The sequence below is a fragment of the Paramisgurnus dabryanus genome, chromosome 4 (genome assembly GCF_030506205.2).
Source record: "Paramisgurnus dabryanus chromosome 4, PD_genome_1.1, whole genome shotgun sequence".
Lineage (NCBI taxonomy): Eukaryota > Metazoa > Chordata > Actinopteri > Cypriniformes > Cobitidae > Paramisgurnus > Paramisgurnus dabryanus.
Window position 1 is genome coordinate 4798527 of NC_133340.1, and position 14722 is coordinate 4813248.

At 46.1% G+C, this 14722-nt stretch overlaps 1 protein-coding gene across 1 annotated transcript in view; it reads left to right on the top strand.

Moving 5' to 3' along the window:
- Positions 1-2576: 2576 nt before the first annotated feature.
- LOC135746691 (uncharacterized) overlaps positions 2577-14722 on the top strand; it is a 36727-nt gene continuing 24581 nt past the window's right edge. The window contains exons 1-3 of the mRNA XM_073814454.1: positions 2577-2580; positions 11121-11959; positions 12776-13660. Of these exons, the coding sequence (XP_073670555.1) occupies positions 2577-2580; positions 11121-11959; positions 12776-13660 (1728 nt within the window). The remainder of the gene's footprint in view (positions 2581-11120; positions 11960-12775; positions 13661-14722) is intronic.

Here is a 14722-nt window from a genome sequence, read left to right on the forward strand (position 1 = left end):
CATGATGGCCACCAGTATTCCTGAACCTGTTTCCAAGACGGCCGCCACCATGTCTGAACCTGTTCCCAAGATGGCTGCGCCAAGTCTGAACCTGTTCCCAAGAGGACGACCACCACATCTGAACCTGTTTCCAAGATGGCCGCCGCCACATCTGAACCTGTTCCCAAGATGGCTGCCGCCAAGTCTGAACCGGGGATGCTTCTCAACTCTTATTTGTGCATTCTCATTTCCTTTTCTTGCTTACTTTCCTTGCGTCTTAGCTCCACCTTTTTAGGATGCAAGCGAGGACGGAGGAGACAAAGTATTAAGTGAAATGATATCACGTCTAAACCTGTTCCCAAGATGGCACCACCAAGTCTGAAACTGTTTCCAATATGGCCGCCACCACGTCTAAACCTTTCCCAAGATAGCTGGCCCCACATTTTACCCGGATCCCTAATTGGCTGCTGCCCATCTGAACCTGTTCCCAAGATGGCCGTCGCCACTACTAAACCTGTTCCCAAGATAGCCACCGCCACGTCTGAACCTGTTCCCAAGATGGCTGCCACCAAGTCTGAACCTGTTCCAAAGAGGGCGACCACCACGTCTGAACCTGTTTCCAATAAGGCCACCGCCACGTCTGAACTTGTTCCCAAGATAGCTCGCCCCACATTTGACCCGGTTCCCTAATTGGCCGCTGCCCATCTGAACCTGTTCCCAAGATAGCCACCGCCATGTCTGAACCTGTTGCCAAGATGACTGCCGCCACACCTGAACCTGTTCCCATGATGGCTGCCACCACTTCTGAACCTGTTCCCAAGATGGCCACTGCCGTGTCTGAACCTGTTCTCAAGATGGCTGCCACCACGCTAAGGCTCACAGCCAAGATGGCCACCGCCATGCCATGACTCTTAAATATTTTCGGGGGAGGGTAAAAAGAGATAAGGCCGAAAGCACATTGCAGTGTGTCCAATCCACTGCATGGACTTGTGTTAAGTACATTTGTTGTTTGGTGAGCACCTGGAGTTGCCTGTGGGGGGGTTATGTAAGGGTTTTGTCTTGTCCTGTCATTTTCATGTCTTAAATTTTGAAAATGTCACTGCCATGTTTGTCTCTTGTTTCATGTGTCTTGTCCTTATTGGCTCCACTGTATTATGTGTCATGTTCCAATTGGTTCCTTGCCCCTATATAAGCCCTGTTGTTACCATTGTTCTTTGTTAATTATTGTTGCTTGTAATGTGTAGCTGCCATGTCTTGATCATTGTCTTGTTCATTATCAGGTCATGCCATGGATTCATGTTTATAGTTTTGTTTAAATAAAGTATCTGCATTTAGATTCTGAAGACTGCATGAGTCGCTAGACAACAATGCCTTCTGCCACTGACAACAGCGGCAACACTTAATATAATTTCAGAAACAACATATTCCAAAGCCAGATCGCCTCTTTCACAAATTAATGATATGAATGACATGGAGGAAAAATATTGTAGGCATAATGCCGACTATAAATTGAGGGAACCAAACAGTACATTTTGTACGCCCACCAATGAATTTCAAAATCTAGAGCAAAACTTTAAGTCTTCAATTGTGCAGGCAGTAACGTGGAGAAGGCTCGAAGATCTGTCTTTTGATGCGATCCCCCGGTTCAAACCATCTTCTGCCGAGCTCGTATACTATATCACATGGAAAGACTTTTTTTCATATTTTTTTTTTCAAAAAATGGAAGAAGGACATAACGAGTGTTTATTAAGAATAAAAGTATTATTTGGTTAGGGTTTGGGGTCAGTGAAGAGAGGCCTTTCATTCCCTCAATAATGCAGCATACATTTAATAGTTTTATTAAATATAATCATGAACCCTCTATGTTAATTATTGCTTCTTGTTATTGTACAAAAATTATTTATTTTTATAGTGAAAAAAGGTAGAATTTCAAAGTTATATCACATTTTGACAGAACTGTAAAATTCAATAAAAATGCATGCATGGACACCTCATATACATTTTGCCTGTGTCTAAACTTCTGTTCAAAACAGAAAAATGTAACTTAGTTAACTTATGCAGCATGTACAATAAAACACTTAATAAACAGTAATGCCAAGTATCATAAAACATTTACAATACGTGAAGATCAAATTTCCATTACACATGAAATCCATTTAGACCTCAAAATGCTGCCACAACAAGCACAGAAAATGTAAAACTCACATGATCATCATGAATGACCATTCTTGTCACATTACTTGGTTACAAATGCCCATCCTTACTTCATTTCTCAGCATGTACAAGGGACCAAAAATTTTCAAATTGGCAATTGTTGGCTCAAATCTAGAAATTAAACGGGTGGAAAAGGTCAAAAGGAAGTTGATACTGTCACACTCACAATGATTTGCTAACTTTTTTCATTTGGCCTGGCTCCACTTTCCTGACTCCATCTAAAAAATATATGAGCCTATAAAAAATTTCAATAAAAACAAATGGTTCCTTTACTCCTCAAATCTAACTACTATGTACCTTACTAAATAGACTATTAAGACAAATCTTTTTTCAGCAGGTCCTTGATTTCTAAGTATCATGGAAAAAGAAAAACTTTCCTCATCATGTGTAAGTGAAACTTTATGTATTTGTACTTGTATTTATACCATATTTATTATATAAATTCAAAACAATGTTTTTGTACAATTTTTAACATATGGCTAAATGTAGGAAAATATTTTAAAGAAGGTCTGAAAGACCTAGCCAACTGAAACTGAATAAGTGAACTTTTCATTAAATACAAATGAAATGTATAAATACTATTATATAAAATTTAATCATTGTTATTTTTCACATAGTATGTATATGGTGGACTTTGTGTGAAGGAACAAATGCAACCACAACAAGCGCTCCATCAACATCATCAAAAACCATAACTGATGCTCCAACGACTAAAAATGATGCTCCAACAACCACAACTGATACTCCAAAAACAAAAACTGTTGCTTCAACAACCACAACTGATTCTTCAACAACAGTTGCTCCAACGACCACAACTGTTGCACCAACGACCACAAATGTTGCCCAAATAACCACATCTGTTGACCCAATTTCCAGAACCATTCCTTCAACAACCACAACAGTTCCTCCAACAACCACAACAGTTGATCAAACAACCACCACAGTTGCTCAAACCACCACATCTGTTGATCCAACGACCACAACTGTTGCTCCAACCACCACAACTGTCGATCAAACAACCACAACTGTTGGTCCAACGACCACAATTGTTGTTCCAACAACCACAACCGTTGCTCAAACTACCACAACAGTTCCTCCAACAATCACAACAGTTCCTCCAACAACCACAACAGATCCTCCAACAACCACAACAGTTGCTCAAACAACCACCACAGTTGCTCAAAGGACCACAACTGTTGCTCCAACGACCACATCTATTGCTCCAAAGACCACAACAGTTCCTCCAACAACCACAAAAGCTGGTCCAACGACTTTAACTGTTGCTCCAACGACCACAAATGTTGCTCCAATTATCACAACCTTTCCTTCAACAACCACAACAGTTTCTCCAACAACCACAACAGTTAATCAAACAACCACCACAGTTGCTCAAACGACCACAACTGTTGCACCAACGACCACAACTGTTGCACAGACGACCACAACTGTTGCACCGACGACCACAACTATTGCTCCAATGACCACAACTGTTGCTCCAACAACCACAACAGTTGCTCAAACAACCACCACAGTTGCTCAAAGGACCACAACTGTTGCTCCAAGGACCACAACTGTTGCTCCAACGACCACATCTAATGCTCCAAAGACCACAACAGTTCCTCCAACAACCACAACAGCTGGTCCAACAACCACATCTGTTGCTCCAACGACCACAACAGTTCCTCCAACAACCACAACAGCTGCTCCAACAACCACAACTGCTGCTTCAACGACCACAACTGTTGCTCCAACAACCACAACAGTTCTTCCAACGACTACCACAGTTGCTCCAACGACCACAACTGTTGCTCCAACCACAACAACTGATGCTCCAACAACCACAACTGCTGCTCCAACAACTATAACTGTTGCTTCAACCACAACAACTGCAGCTCCAACAACCACAACTGCTGCTCCAATGACCACAACTGTTGTTCCAACAACCACAACAGTTCTTCCAACGACTACCACAGTTGCTCCAACAACCACAACTGTTGCTCCAACGATGACAACAGTTCCTCCAACAGCTACCACAGTTGCTCCAACAACCACAACTGTTGCTCCAACGATGACAACAGTTCCTCCAACAGCTACCACAGTTGCTCCAACAACCACAACTGTTGCTCCAACGATGACAACAGTTCCTCCAACAACTACCACAGTTGCTCCAACAACCACAACTGTTGCTCCTACGACCACAAAATTTGCTCCAACGACTACCACAGTTGCTCCAATAACCACAACTGTTGCTTTAACGACCACAACAGTTCCTCCAACAACTACCACAGTTGCTCCAACAACCACAACTGTTGCTCCAACCACAACAACTGCTGCTCCAACAACCACAACTGTTGCTCCAACGACCACAACAGTTCCTCCAACGACTACCACAGTTGCTCCAACAACCACAACTGTTGCTCCAACGACCACAACAGTTCCTCCAACCACAACAACTGCTGCTCCAACAACCACAACTGTTGCTCCAACAACCACAAAAATTCTTCCAACGACTACCACAGTTGCTCCAACAACAACAACTGTTGCTCCAACCACAACAACTGCTGCTCCAACAACCACAACTGTTGCTCAAACAACCACAACAGTTCTTCCAACAACTACCACAGTTGCTCCAACAACCACAACTGTTGCTCCAACGACTACAACAGTTCCTCAAACAACTTCCACAGTTGCTCCAACGACGACAACTGCTGCTCAAACAACCACAACTGTTGCTCCAACCACTACAACTGTAGCTCCAACAACTACAACTGCTGCTCCAACAACCACAACTGCTCCTCCAACAACCACAGCAGTTCCTCCAACAACTACCACAGTTGCTCCAACAACCACAACAGTTCTTCCAACGACTACCACAGTTTCTCCAACAACCACAACTGTTGCTCCAACGATGACAACAGTTCCTCCAACAACTACCACAGTTGCTCCAACAACCACAACTGTTGCTCCAACGATGACAACAGTTCCTCCAACAACTACCACAGTTGCTCCAACAACCACAACTGTTGCTCCAACGACCACAACAGTTCCTCCAACAACTACCACAGTTGCTCCAACGACCACAACTGTTGCTCCAACGACCACAACTGTTGCTCCAACAACCACCATAGTTCCTCCAACGACTACAACTGTTGCTCCAACAACTACCACAGTTGGTCCAACGACCACAACTGCGGCTCAAATAACCACAACTGTTGCTCCAACCACTACAACTGTAGCTACAACCACAACAACTGTAGCTCAAACAACCACAACGGTTGCTCCAACGACCACAACAGTTCCTTCAACAACTACCACAGTTGCTCCAACAACCACAACTGTTGCTCCAACGACAACAACTGCTGCTCCAACATCCACAACTGTTGCTCCAACATCCACAACTGTTGCTCCAACGACCACAACAGTTCTTCCAACGACTACCACAGTTGCTCCAACAACCACAACTGTTGCTCCAACGATGACAACAGTTCCTCCAACAACTACCACAGTTCCTCCAACAACCACAACTGTTGCTCCAACGACTACAACTGTTGCTCCAACAACTACCACAGTTGGTCCAACGACCACAACTACCGCTCAAATAACCACAACTGTTGTTCCAACCACGACAACTGTAGCTCCAACCACGACAACTGTAGATCAAACAACCACAACTGTTGCTCCAAAGACCACAACAGTTCCTTCAACAACTACCAAAGTTGCTCCAACAACCACAACAGTTCCTCAAACAACTTCCACAGTTGCTCCAACGACGACAACTGCTGCTCAAACAACCACAACTGTTGCTCCAACCACTACAACTGTAGCTCCAACAACTACAACTGCTGCTCCAACAACCACAACTGCTCCTCCAACAACCACAGCAGTTCCTCCAACAACTACCACAGTTGCTCCAACAACCACAACTGTTGCTCCAACGACTACAACTGTTGCTCCAACAACTACCACAGTTGGTCCAACGACCACAACTACCGCTCAAATAACCACAACTGTTGTTCCAACCACGACAACTGTAGCTCCAACCACGACAACTGTAGATCAAACAACCACAACTGTTGCTCCAAAGACCACAACAGTTCCTTCAACAACTACCAAAGTTGCTCCAACAACTACAACAGTTCCTCAAACAATTTCCACAGTTGCTCCAACGACGACAACTGCTGCTCAAACAACCACAACTGTTGCTCCAACCACTACAACTGTAGCTCCAACAACTACAACTGCTGCTCCAACAACCACAACTGCTCCTCCAACAACCACAGCAGTTCCTCCAACAACTACCACAGTTGCTCCAACAACCACAACAGTTCTTCCAACGACTACCACAGTTTCTCCAACAACCACAACTGTTGCTCCAACGATGACAACAGTTCCTCCAACAACTACCACAGTTGCTCCAACAACCACAAATGTTGCTCCAACGATGACAACAGTTCCTCCAACAACTACCACAGTTGCTCCAACAACCACAACTGTTGCTCCAACGACCACAACAGTTCCTCCAACAACTACCACAGTTGCTCCAACGACCACAACTGTTGCTCCAACAACCACCATAGTTCCTCCAACGACTACAACTGTTGCTCCAACAACTACCACAGTTGGTCCAACGACCACAACTGCGGCTCAAATAACCACAACTGTTGCTCCAACCACTACAACTGTAGCTACAACCACAACAACTGTAGCTCAAACAACCACAACGGTTGCTCCAACGACCACAACAGTTCCTTCAACAACTACCACAGTTGCTCCAACAACCACAACTGTTGCTCCAACGACAACAACTGCTGCTCCAACATCCACAACTGTTGCTCCAACATCCACAACTGTTGCTCCAACGACCACAACAGTTCTTCCAACGACTACCACAGTTGCTCCAACAACCACAACTGTTGCTCCAACGATGACAACAGTTCCTCCAACAACTACCACAGTTCCTCCAACAACCACAACTGTTGCTCCAACGACTACAACTGTTGCTCCAACAACTACCACAGTTGGTCCAACGACCACAACTACCGCTCAAATAACCACAACTGTTGTTCCAACCACGACAACTGTAGCTCCAACCACGACAACTGTAGATCAAACAACCACAACTGTTGCTCCAAAGACCACAACAGTTCCTTCAACAACTACCAAAGTTGCTCCAACAACCACAACTATTGCTCCAACGACCACAACAGATTCTCCAACAACTACCACAATTGCTCCAACAACCACAACTGTTGCTCCAACCACAACAATTGCTGCTCCAACAACCACAACTGCTTCTCCAACAACCACAACTGTTGCTCCAACGACCACAGCAGTTCCTCCAACAACTACCACAGTTGCTCCAACAACGACAACTGTTGCTCCAACAACCACAGCAGTTCCTCCAACAACTACCACAGTTGCTCCAATGACGACAACTGCGGCTCAAACGACCACAACTGTTGCTCCAACAACCACTACAACTGTAGCTCCAACAACTACAACTGCTGCTCCAACAACCACAACTGCTGCTCCAACAACCACAACTATTGCTCCAACGACCACAACAGTTCCTCCAACAACTACCACAGTTGCTCCAACAATCACAACTGTTGCTCCAACAACCACAACAGTTTCTCCAACAACTACCACAGTTGCTCCAATGACGACAACTGCGGCTCAAACGACCACAACTGTTGCTCCAACTACTACAACTGTAGCTCCAACAACAACAACTGCTGCTCCAACAACCACAACTGTTGCTCCAACAATCACAACTGTTGCTCCAACGACCACAACAGTTCCTCCAACGACCACAACAGTTCCTCCAACAACTACCAGAGTTGCTCCAACAACCAAAACTGTTGCTCCAACCACCACAACAGTTCCTCCAACAACTTCCACAGTTGCTCCAACAACCACAACTATTGCTCCAACGACCACAACAATTCTCCCAACAACTACCACAGTTGCTCCAACAACCACAACTGTTGCTCCAATGACCACAACAGTTCCTCCAACAACTACCACAGTTGCTCCAACAACCACAACTGTTGCTCCAACCACGACAACAGTTTCTCCAACAACTACCACAGTTCCTTCAACAACTACCACAGTTCCTTCAACAACTACCACAGTTGCTCCAACAACCACAACTATTGCTCCAACGACCACAACAGTTCCTCCAACAACTACCACAGGTACTCCAACAACCACAACTGTTGCTCCAACCACAACAACTGCTGCTCCAACAACCACATCTGCTGCTCCAACGACAACAACAGTTCCTCCAACAACTACCACAGGTACTCCAACGACCACAACAGTTCCTTCAACCACAACAACTGCTGCTCCAACAACCACAACTGTTGCTCCAACCACAACAACTGCTGCTTCAACAACCACAACTGCTGCTCCAACGACCACAACTGTTGTTCCAACAACCACAACAATTCTTCCAACGACTACCACAGTTGCTTCAACAACCACAACTGTTGCTCCAACAACCACAACAGTTCCTCCAACAACTAACACAGTTGCTCCAACCACAACAACTGCTGCTCCAACAACCACAACTGCTGCTCCAATGACCACAACTGTTGCTCCAACAACCACAACAGTTCTTCCAACGACTACCACAGTTGCTCCAACAACCACAATTGTTGCTCCAACGACCACAACAGTTCCTCCAACCACAACAACTGCTGCTCCAACAACCACAACTGCTGCCCCAACGACCACAACTGTTGCTCCAACAACCACAACAGTTTTTCCAACGACTACCACAGTTGTTCCAACAACCACAACAGTTCTTCCAACGACTACCACAGTTGCTCCAACAACCACAACTGTTGCTCCAACGACTACAACAGTTCCTCCAACCACAACAACTGCTGCTCCAACAACCACAACTGCTGCTCCAACGACCACAACTGTTGCTCCAACAACCACAACAGTTTTTCCAACGACTACCACAGTTGCTCCAACAACCACAACAGTTCTTCCAACGACTACCACAGTTGCTCCAACAACCACAACTGTTGCTCCAACAACTACAACAGTTCCTTCAAAAACTACCACAGTTGCTCCAACAACCACAACTGTTGCTCCAACGACCACAAAAGTTCATCCAACAACTACCACAGTTGCTCCAACAGCCAAAACTATTGCTTCAACGACCACAACAATTCTTCCAACAATTACCACAGTTGCTCCAAAAACCACAACTGTTGCTCCAACGACCACAACAGTTCCTCCAACAACTACCACAGTTGCTCCAACAACTACCACAGTTCCTTCAACAACTACCACAGGTACTCCAACAACCACAACTGTTGCTCCAACCACAACAACTGCTGCTCCAACAACCACAACTGCTGCTCCAACAACCACAACAGTTCTTCCAACGACTACCACAATTGCTCCAACAACCACAACTGTTGCTCCTACGACCACAACAGTTCCTTCAACATCTACCACAGTTGCTCCAACAACCACAACTGTTGCTCCAACCACAACAACTGCTGCTCCAACAACCACAACTGTTGCTCCAACGACAACAACTGTTGCTCCAACAACCACAACAGTTGCTCCAACAACTACAACTGTTGCTCCAACGACCACAACAGTTCCTTCAACCACAACAACTGCTGCTCCAACAACCACAACTGCTGTTCCAACGACCACAACTGTTGCTCCAACAACCACAACAGTTCTTCCAACGACCACCACAGTTGCTCCAACAACCACAACTGTTGCTCCAACCACAACAACTGCTGCTTTAACAACCACAACTGCTGCTCCAACAACCACAACAATTCTTCCAACGACTACCACAGTTGCTTCAACAACCACAACTGTTGCTCCAACAACCGCAACAGTTCCTCCAACAACTACCACAGTTGCTCCAACCACAACAACTGCTACTCCAACAACCACAACTGCTGCTCCAACGACCACAACTGTTGCTCCAACAACCACAACAGTTCTTCCAACGACTACCACAGTTGCTCCAACAACCACAACAGTTCTTCCAACGACTACCACAGTTGCTCCAACAACCACAACTGTTGCTCCAACCACAACAACTGCTACTCCAACAACCACAACTGCTGCTCCAACGACCACAACTGTTGCTCCAACAACCACAACAGTTCTTCCAACGACTACCACAGTTGCTCCAACAACCACAACAGTTCTTCCAACGACTACCACAGTTGCTCCAACAACCACAACTGTTGCTCCAACCACAACAACTGCTGCTTCAACAACCACAACTGCTGCTCCAACGACCACAACTGTTGCTCCAACAACCACAACAACTCTTCCAACGACTACCACAGTTGCTTCAACAACCACAACTGTTGCTCCAACAACCACAACAGTTCCTCCAACAACTACCACAGTTGCTCCAACCACAACAACTGCTGCTCCAACAACCACAACTGCTGCTCCAACGACCACAACTGTTGCTCCATCAACCACAACAGTTCTTCCAACAACTACCACAGTTGCTCCAACAACCACAACTGTTGCTCCAACGACCACAACAGTTACTCCAACCACAACAACTGCTGCTCCAACAACCACAACTGCTGCTCCAACGACCACAACTGTTGCTCCAACAACCACAACAGTTTTTCCAACGACTACCACAGTTGTTCCAACAACCACAACAGTTCTTCCAACGACTACCACAGTTGCTCCAACAACCACAACTGTTGCTCCAACGACCACAACAGTTACTCCAACCACAACAACTGCTGCTCCAACAACCACAACTGCTGCTCCAACGACCACAACTGTTGCTCCAACAACCACAACAGTTTTTCCAACGACGACCACAGTTGTTCCAACAACCACAACAGTTCTTCCAACGACTACCACAGTTGCTCCAACAACCACAACAGTTCTTCCAACGACTACCACAGTTGCTCCAACAACCACAACTGTTGCTCCAAACACAACAACTGCTGCTTCAACAACCACAACTGCTGCTCCAACGACCACAACTGTTGCTCCAACAACCACAACAATTCTTCCAACGACTACCACAGTTGCTTCAACAACCACAACTGTTGCTCCAACAACCACAACAGTTCCTCCAACAACTACCACAGTTGCTCCAACCACAACAACTGCTGCTCCAACAACCACAACTGCTGCTCCAACGACCACAACTGTTGCTCCAACAACCACAACAGTTCTTCCAACGACTACCACAGTTGCTCCAACAACCACAACTGTTGCTCCAACGACCACAACAGTTACTCCAACCACAACAACTGCTGCTCCAACAACCACAACTGCTGCTCCAACGACCACAACTGTTGCTCCAACAACCACAACAGTTTTTCCAACGACTACCACAGTTGCTCCAACAACCACAACTGTTGCTCCAACGACTACAACAGTTCCTCCAACCACAACAACTGCTGCTCCAACAACCACAAGTGCTGCTCCAACAACCACAACTGTTGCTCCAACAACCACAACAGTTTTTCCAACGACTACCACAGTTGCTCCAACAACCACAACAGTTCTTCCAACGACTACCACAGTTGCTCCAACAACCACAACTGTTGCTCCAACGACTACAACAGTTCTTTCAACAACTACCACAGTTTCTCCAACAACCACAACTATTGCTCCAACGACCACAACAATTCTTCCAACAATTACCACAGTTGCTCCAAAAACCACAACTGCTGCTCAAACAACCACAACTGCTGCTCCAACAACCACAACTGTTGCTCCAACCACAACAACTGCTGCTCCAACGACCACAACTGTTGCTCCAACAACCACAACAGTTCTTCCAACGACTACCACAGTTGCTCCAACAACCACAACTGTTGCTCCAACGACCACAACAGTTACTCCAACCACAACAACTGCTGCTCCAACAACCACAACTGCTGCTCCAACGACCACAACTGTTGCTCCAACAACCACAACAGTTTTTCCAACGACTACCACAGTTGCTCCAACAACCACAACTGTTGCTCCAACGACTACAACAGTTCCTCCAACCACAACAACTGCTGCTCCAACAACCACAACTGCTGCTCCAACAACCACAACTGTTGCTCCAACAACCACAACAGTTTTTCCAACGACTACCACAGTTGCTCCAACAACCAGAACAGTTCTTCCAACGACTACCACAGTTGCTCCAACAACCACAACTGTTGCTCCAACGACTACAACAGTTCTTTCAACAACTACCACAGTTGCTCCAACAACCACAACTGTTGCTCCAACGACCACAAAAGTTCCTCCAACAACTATCACAGTTGCTCCAACAACCACAACTATTGCTCCAACGACCACAACAATTCTTCCAACAATTACCACAGTTGCTCCAAAAACCACAACTGCTGCTCAAACAACCACAACTGCTGCTCCAACAACCACAACTGTTGCTCCAACCACAACAACTGATGCTCCAACAACCACAACTTCTTCTCCAACAACCACAACTGTTGTTCCAACGACCACAACAGTTCCCCCAACAACTACCACAGTTGCTTCAATGACCACAACAACTGCTGCTCCAAAAACCACAACTGCTGCTCCAACAACCACAACTGTTGCTCCAACAACCACCATAGTTCCTCCAACGACCACAACTGTTGCTCCAACAACCACAACAGTTCTTCCAACGACTACCACAGTTGCTCCAACAACCACAACTGTTGCTCCAACCACAACTGTTGCTCCAACCACAACAACTGCTGCTCCAACAACCACCACTGCTGCTCCAACGACCACAACTGTTGCTCCAACAACCACAACTGATGCTCCAACAACCACAACAGTTCCTCCAACAACTACCGCAGATGCTCCAAGAACCACAACTGTTGCTCCAACCACCACAACAGTTCCTCCAACAACTACCACAGTTGCTCCAACAACCACAACTGTTGCTCCAACGACCACAACAGTTCCTCCAACAACCACAACTGCTGCTCCAACGCCCACAACTGTTGCTCCAACAACCACAACAGTTCTTCTAACGACTACCACAGTTGCTCCAACAACCACAACTGTTGCTCCAACGACTAGAATAGTTCCTCCAACAACTTCCACAGTTGCTCCAACGACGACAACTGCGGCTCAAACAACCACAACTGTTGCTCCAACCACTACAACTGTAGCTCCAACAACAACAACTGCTGCTCCAATTACCACAACTGCTGCTCCAACAACCACAACTGTTGCTCCAACGACCACAACAGTTCCTCCAACAACTACCACAGTTGCTCCAATTACCACAACTATTGCTCCAAAAACCACAACAGTTCCTCCAACAACTACCACAGTTGCTCCAACAACCACAACTGTTGCTCCAACCACCACAACAGTTCCTCCAACAACTACCACAGTTGCTCCAACAACCACAACTGTTGCTCTAACAACCACAACAGTTCCTCCAACAACTACCACAGTTGCTCCAACAACCACAACTGTTGCTCCAACCACCACAACAGTTCCTCCAACAACTACCACAGTTGCTCCAACAACCATAACTGTTGCTCCAACCACCACAACAGTTCCTCCAACAACTACCACAATTGCTCCAACGACCACAACAGTTTCTCCAAAAACCACAGTTGGTCCAACAACCACAACTATTGCTCCAACGACCACAACAATTCTTCCAACAACTCCCACAGTTCCTCCAACAACTACCACAGTTGCTCCAACAACCACAACTGTTGCTCCAACCACCACAACAGTTCCTCCAACAACTACCACAATTGCTCCAACGACCACAACAGTTTCTCCAAAAACCACAGTTGGTCCAACAACCACAACTATTGCTCCAACGACCACAACAATTCTTCCAACAACTCCCACAGTTACTCCAACAACCACAACTGTTGCTTCAATGACCACAACAATTCTTCCAACAACTACCACAGTTGCTCCAACAACCACAACTGTTGCTCCAACAACCACAACTGCTGCTCCAACAACCACAACAGTTCTTCCAACGACTACCACAGTTGCTCCAACAACCACAACTATTGCTCCAACGACCACAACAGTTCCTCCAACAACTACCACAGGTACTCCAACAACCACAACTATTGCTCCAACGACCACAACAGTTCCTCCAACAACTACCACAGGTACTCCAACAACCACAACTGTTGCTCCAACCACAACAACTGCTGCTCCAACAACCACAACTGCTGCTCCAACAACCACAACAGTTCTTCCAACGACTACCACAGTTGCTCCAACAACCACAACTGTTGCTCCTACGACCACAACAGTTCCTTCAACATCTACCACAGTTGCTCCAACAACCACAACTGTTGCTCCAACCACAACAACTGCTGCTCCAACAACCACAACTGTTGCTCCAACGACAACAACTGTTGCTCCAACAACCACAACAGTTGCTCCAACAACCACAACTGTTGCTCCAACGACCACAACAGTTCCTTCAACCACAACAACTGCTGCTCCAACAACCACAACTGTTGCTCCAACAAACACAACAGTTCTTCCAACGACTACC